The 7,524-nt window shown below is 34.7% G+C and overlaps 1 protein-coding gene across 1 annotated transcript; it reads left to right on the top strand.

Moving 5' to 3' along the window:
* Nucleotides 1-3,329: 3,329 nt before the first annotated feature.
* LOC132545846 (uncharacterized) lies at nucleotides 3,330-7,152 on the top strand. The gene is made up of 7 exons (XM_060209517.1): nucleotides 3,330-3,632; nucleotides 3,737-3,806; nucleotides 4,957-4,988; nucleotides 5,202-5,268; nucleotides 5,618-5,677; nucleotides 6,299-6,438; nucleotides 6,847-7,152. The coding sequence occupies exons 1-7, from the start codon at nucleotides 3,330-3,332 to the stop codon at nucleotides 7,150-7,152; spliced, it is 978 nt and encodes a 325-aa protein (XP_060065500.1).
* Nucleotides 7,153-7,524: the final 372 nt, after the last annotated feature.

Raw genomic sequence — 7,524 nt, 5'->3', positions numbered from 1 at the left:
AGTGATATCCAGTCCTGGTTGGCTAAAGATGTAGAGTGATGTCCGGTCATGGTTGACTCATGTTGTAAAGTGATATCCAGTCCTGGTTGGCTAAAGATGTAAAGTGATGTCCGGTTATGGTTGCTTCATGATGTAATGTCCGGTCATGGTTGTCTCATGATGTAATGTGATGTCCGGTCATGGTTTAATCATGATGTAATGTGATGTCTGGTCATGGTTGTCTGATGATGTAAAGTGATGATATAAAGACATCATGTTGTAGAAACATATTCAGAGGGTCCAGAGACTGACTGGGTCGTTCAAAATAAATTCCTTCGACAAATGTAGATGTCGAAGAACGTAATGGTTTATTAAACTAGAAATGCAACATAAACATATGTGAAGTCAATTGCAACGAGACGTAGAGAAACGTTAACAATCGAATGGATTGGAATTTCTGCATAAGAGTAAGTTGAAAAGGCTGTTGGCAAGTTTAGAATAGCAATCATGATCTCGTGAGGATATGTTATAAGTTATAATCGAATACTCATTAATATACCGAGGTATTTCCCACTTAAAAGAATGTTAAAAGGACGGGTTTCGACAATGATACTTACCTTCCCGGATTCTCCCTGGTATTACATTTGTACTCTCCTGAAAGTTCCTTAGTTTTTAGATTAATTTTTAAAGATTTGCTTACAAATTGGTTTTGAATTTTTAAAATCCTCATTTTATACTTTTTTGTTGACATACGAATTTATGTCCACAAACCATTAAATTTCGACAAGTATAATTAAACATATTGGTCTCTCCGCATCAGCACTCGGCTCATGGTCATTCTTACACCTCAGACACAGGTGTCTGTTTCAGTCTGGGGAGACGCCTGGGACTAGTTCTGTAGTATTGATATGTGAAGGCGGAGGATGAGACAGAATGTTTTTGATTGGTGCACCTGCTTCAGATGGTTGGCATATTACTCCACATTAATTGTGGTCACCATAACATTCTAGGCGTACTCGATGGCTTTAATTGTCTTTGTCTTTTATGGAGTATTGCCATTCTATCTATTTTTGTTTACTCTCCGGGTCATAATGATAAAGTTTCGTTACTCTTTAGCAAGACTCCACTAATGGCAACACTCATTTGCTCCGGTACTCTTTAGCAAGACTCCACTAATGGCAACATTCATTTGCTCCGGTACTCTTTAGCAAGACTCCACTAATGGCTACACTCATTTGCTCCGGTACTCTTCAGCAAGACTCCACTAATGGCTACACTCATTTGCTCCGGTACTCTTTAGCAAGACTCCACTAATGGCAACATTCATTTGCTCCGGTACTCTTCAGCAAGACTCCACTAATGGCAACACTCATTTGCTCCGGTACTCTTCAGCAAGACTCCACTAATGGCAACACTCATTTGCTCCGGTACTCTTCAGCAAGACTCCACTAATGGCCACACTCATTTGCTCCGGTACTCTTCAGCAAGACTCCACTAATGACAACACTCATTTGCTCCGGTACTCTTCAGCAAGACTCCACTAATGGCTACACTCATTTGCTTAATGTCATCTGTAAGCTTTCCAGGAACTCATATTGCACACTTGACATGTATAGTTTGTCATGAGGTATGGATCCATATGACAGACCCGTTGCTTCTACTAAACCATAAGAAATAAGATGGCATTTTCACATCAATACTTTGTATAAAATGGCAATGTTCCGGGTTAGTACTAGTTGTTCTAAGTCTAGTCACAAACTAAATACTCTGTGTCATGGTGGAATTCTTTCATCCAGCGATAGTTGCAGAAGAATGGAAGATTATAAACAACAGTCGCTCACTCTTGCAAACTGTTCGGCAGATTGACCCTTCAGGACTTAACATTTTTTCATCGCTTTATACTCAGTCTTGTCCATTTCACCAAATCCCTGCAGCTATCAAGTGGAATTTTGTAATATATTTCGTAATTTGTATATTACAGATAAAGAATAAACAACATCTGTTACATTACTATGCTGGAATATAACGCTAAAACGGTAGAAATCAAGAAAAAACAATTAAGAAAACAAAATTAAGGCTTCCCTAGATTATCTTTGAAAGTAAAAGATGAACAGCAAGGCCTTTATACTTACTGAAAGTTCTCTTCCCTCCGATTCAAAAGGAAATATAAGAAAGATAAGGTTAGGCTGACACAACGAAAATGGATATACCATATGATGTTGAACTGTGTGAATACGGGTGCTGAAGAGTTATCCCGATTCGGGAATCATCACCTGCTTTCATCTCCTTTACACTCAAAATATTTTCTCTTCTTGTGATGATGGAAAATGACCATCTGGGTTATAATGGAAAGACAAATGGCCAAAAATGTTTTAAAATGATCTGATATGAAAATTACGAATTTCTTTAATTATGGGGCTAGTGCACTTCACCGTCTAGATTTGTATTTTTCTTTCGAGTTTTGGATTTTCCTCAGTGGCCTCCTAGGCTACCTGTACGATGCAGTTTAATTCTTTGGTCGACCGACTTCATCTAACTCTAAATTTGTATAACAAGATGTAATTCAATTGTGTGTGTTTTGACCGTTTAGGTCCAAAGCATCACTGACGAGTCCTAGAATGACGAAACAGCTGTATGATACACTATAACACATACTTTGAGTATACAGTCTCTAATTCTGAATTTGAATCAAAATGTGCTGTTCCCTGATTGATAAGAGCTAATTGTATATTTTGGTAAATGGTCGTGTGAATGAATCAATGTGAAAAGAAACGCTCGTCAGGAACACTTTGACTGTGACTTTCAACGGCTATCAACGGTTAAATTCGTGAAAAAATGGGATTTCTAAGAAAATCTTTCAAACTAGTGCGATGAAATACGCTGAATATAGATTAAACAATAAGAAGGATTTCCCTCGGCCAGCTTAACAACTAGAAACAACGTCAACCTGTTATAGGAATAACAAATTTAGGTCCTTAGAACTTTTCACATTACAACTTCACAAATTAACATTAAAAGGACAAAACAAATTGTTGAGGTTGTTATCAATGCGAGAGCACTCTTTGTTTTATTTGGTCAATGAAATGGAAAGCTGCTAAAGCTTTTAATAAATTTATATTGACATTAACAAGGCTATCATAACAATGATGGGGAGATCGATGAACCGGGATATTGTTGATATATAGATATCGAGATTGATAAGTTACTTCACCGAACAGACAAGGTATACATATGAAATTAGCATGATCATGTTTTCATAACATGTTTTGAACTGGTAGGATACTGTGTGCTAGGGTTTTTACACCGCAGGACAGAGCTTTTGAGGACCGCTGGATGAAAATTTAAACATCATGTCATCTTTGAGAGTTGATCCCGTTTATTCAGTAGCGTCATCAAATGTTGGTCAGTGCGCGTGTGGACAAGAGTCCAAATTCAGTAAACAGAACCATGTAGGTCATCGAACTGTAAGAATGGGTAGGATGGAAAGGACTGCCTTGTGGTCACTAGTTAGCTTAGGGTCATTCGTTATTGTTAGTTGTCTGGTGATGGTGGTAATCACAAGGAACAAATTGGATGCCATTGCTGAAACCTGTTCTTCGGCTCATAACGTCAAACATGCTCCGCAGGAAATAACATCAACTGATAAAGAAAAGGTACGTCACTGTTTTACATACATAAGCAACTTTTACACCAACCTTAACACATGGTTAAAAGTACTCTCATTATGACGATTTTCTTCATTGTTATTCTTTACCAGGTTGTTGAGGATGAGATTTCCACTAGTGAAGACAACCAAAAAGCAGTCAAACGCCAGCTCAAAAAGAAACGTAAGGAAGGAACGACTTAATGTTGTGCCAAAATAAAAAAATGAAAAAATGTTAATTTTATCTAGATATTCATATTTCAAAAATAGGGAAAACTAAAACAAATAGCAAAAACAAAATAACAAAAACGCAAAAAACAAAAACAAACAAAAGATAAAGCAAAAATAAAAATATTTTTCGTAAAAGTATTTTTAAAACAATTTTCAAATACAGCATTTTCGAAAAACAGTCAGAGATTGTAAAACGATACACAAGTGTATAACACCTTACAGTATAGCCAAATATTGAAACAGGGCTGAAAAAGGGACATAAATCCTAAGCTGAATTGAAGAAGTTAGATGAAGATGGAAACATCATAGCGAGAAAATTATTTATTACATATGTGTTTGGTTCTTAAAATGGTGGATTATGAATATACCTTAAAATATAGTCATAATATTGTTTTCTCCTCTGTATTACATTATAAGCGTGCAAACTATACAATGTTTGAACACGACCTGATTACGCCTATCAAATCAAAGCTGATATCTGAACTCTATCTCGAGACTTTCAATATCTTCACTACCTCACGTTTTCAGAACACATGTAATATCACTACGCATGTCAATTAGGTCAGCGTTACTGTATAGAGACAGTGCACTGTCCTCAATCACGTACAGTTGACAAAGGACGTTTCCGAGAAATACCAAATAACAAGACCAAAATATATAAGTATATAAAAACTGCATTATAAATAAATAAATTTTAAAAAATCGTTTGTTTTTGTGTTTTCCCTTTGCTCTGTGCATCCTATTTGAAATAAGTAGTATCTCATAAGAAAAGAAGTTTGACGTTTCGCTGACTTATATCAGAAACATGACCAGTGTGAAGCGTGCTAGCGCTGACGTATTTAGTACACGAGATTGTTAGGAATCGTCCAACGTTTTTGACCGTACACTAAGGTCGAAAATAGTAAAAAAAAAAATATGGTAAATATATTATAGATAAAAAAGTAAGTATATCATGTCAATTAAAACATTTGTATAAAAAAACAGCAAAAAACAAACAAACAAAAACAAAAAGCAGAAAAACAAAAACAAAACAAAAAAAAACAAAAAATAAACGTGTATCATATATATGCCTTATACATGCATCTGTATAATCTGATTTCTAGGTACCCGTACCGTGAGGACACAGACAGATCAGGTGAGGTATATGTGAGGAAACAACTTTCATTGTATAATATATATATTATTGGTAAATTATTTCATTAAATAGCAATATTGATACAATTAAACAAAATGACGAGTGTTGATCTTGTCGTAATAATTGACAAACCCAGATGGAAAGGTAACGGAATAATAATGAACAATCACTCAATTTTTTTATTTCATAAATTGTAATTTCTCACTGATTTAGGTCTCAACTCGAGCTTCACATTTCGTAGCTGATAGTGATGGGTCTTTTGATTTTCAACAATTAGATGGTATGTTCTTTCATATTATCATCGAACCTGGTTTATGTATCAGCTGTTTTCATATTTCTGAAGATCAATTTAGCTAATCTTATAACGCATGTCATTCGGTAGTTTTATAAAACCGAAAAATTAATATCATTTGTAATATATAATCTTTTGGAATTATTTGAAGATTTCTATAATTTCTGCTTGCTTTAGCTACAGCAAAAATATTGTTTTAGTATGACAATTAATCTCAACACAAACAATGTTAAAGTGATACATTATAGATACTATACCAACCGTTTTATCAGCACGTAGCTGTATTTATCTGTAAACAATGTACAATTGTGTTTACTTTTCGTCTGGTTTGTTTCAGTGAGCTGTATACCAAGGTGGGATGGCACGTTCTGTAGAAACGGAACCTACTGGAGTAACAGTATGTCGTTATGCATAACACTTGATTGTGTTGGCGAAGTCATACTTAATATAAATAATTCGCGCCATGTTTGTTACAAATTAAGCACTTGCGAATATTTGTTGAAAATCTTTGTTGATTGGGTTTTTTCACCTCTTGAACAGCCAGTATTATTTTAAGTAGAATCTCTGTGTAGTAGTTGACGAGTACCTTACTGAAAAACATACTGAAGACCCTTCTCATGCCATCTAAAGTTATTAGGGTATAGCATCTTCTCGAGGACATTACTGTGAATTGTTATTATTATATTGCAACTCTTAAGCTTTTTTGTCCCTCTGTGTCTGTAAAAGCACTACAGCATCCATAACAGATTAGATCATTTGTAAATTATCTGTAAATATAAATGTTATCATAGGATATATTAGTTTATTTTACCCAACAGAATATCTTACAATTCCGAAGCAATACATTCGTTCTAATATCAGGGCTTTGTCATGCAATCTCTCTGCGATAAAGGGTTTTCTTAATGGAAACTATTCTAGAACCAGTGATATCATTTGATGAATAGATGTTTTTGAAATTTGAAATGATGACATAATATCATAATATAATACATTATACAAGCCATGTGATTTAATTTAGAAACTGGACAGATAATTAAATTCTTCGTCGGTGCTGACTGGATGAAGAATAACGATTACGGTATCCAGCCAGCTCTAGTCCAATCATCACCTGGCATGTTTACAGTGCAAACAGGAGGACTTCATCTCATTTATATCAATGTGAGTTTGGATGTTAGATAGAGTGAATCTGTTACATGCGGAATAATATATTTTGTGTGAAATAAGAAACAAAATACATATAATTGTTTTTCCTAATCAGAATTTTCATTGCTACAATATATACCAACAGTGAAATTTCTTATACCCAATCAAAACAATGGGAAGATAATTGTGATCAGATCAAAAGAAATGTATATACGTAGTTAATTTCGTTTATATATCAAACATTTTGGAAAGAAACACAAATGTCCAGGGGAGGAAATCAAGTATCGTTATGTATATATATTTTGACAAGATATTACATAACTATCTACCACTTATCTTAGAATAGAGAATGGTTCAATATATCTCCATATGAATGTGCAAAACCACCTGTTTCTCTACAACAAGTTATACTCCTTGTTCTAGGTAATAATCCGGACAACAGAAGACAAACATGATATTGAGGTTTACAGTGACCATACCCGCCTGTTACGATGTAGACAGGGGCTTGATTATGTCAGGCAGACGAACGATAGATATCTGTTCTCAAAGACTCGCACTTGCAGCGTTATGGGTCTTTTCTACCTAGAAGATGGCGCTGTCGTGACATTAAGAGTACTACAAGCACGTACAACACTATCCCTTGGACCAGACAGTACTAACTTTGGCGCTATTGTATATACCACTCATCCACAGCTCGATGCCATTAACGACATCAGTTATTTTGGATAGAAATCTACCTATCGCAATGTACGTAATGTTGCTATAAATGTAAATCCCTTTAAAATATAAATGTAAACATAAAATATTACACATAAAAACATTGAATTAGCTTTAAATCGACAACGACATCACTTAAAACAACAGTTGGTTTTAAAACAATCATTTTATATATATATATATTCATTACGTTCATGTTCATTGATAGTTACATAAGCTGTTTGTGCTCGTTGTTATAAATGTATAACACAATGAGTGGTGAGTGTTTTTGTACCTTTTGGAAAATTGTCCGAGAGAATGATATCCCATTACATATTAATGTGACCTATTTCTGCCACATTTATAAAGCTATTTAGAACTTGATCTTCTGTACCTACATGTGGT

The sequence above is a fragment of the Ylistrum balloti genome, unplaced genomic scaffold, assembly GCF_031769215.1.
Source record: "Ylistrum balloti isolate Yb309-2 unplaced genomic scaffold, AGI_CSIRO_Ybal_v1 Utg369858, whole genome shotgun sequence".
Lineage (NCBI taxonomy): Eukaryota > Metazoa > Mollusca > Bivalvia > Pectinida > Pectinidae > Ylistrum > Ylistrum balloti.
The sequence above is the reverse complement of the archived record's forward strand: the minus strand, read 5'-3'. Positions and strand labels throughout refer to the sequence as shown.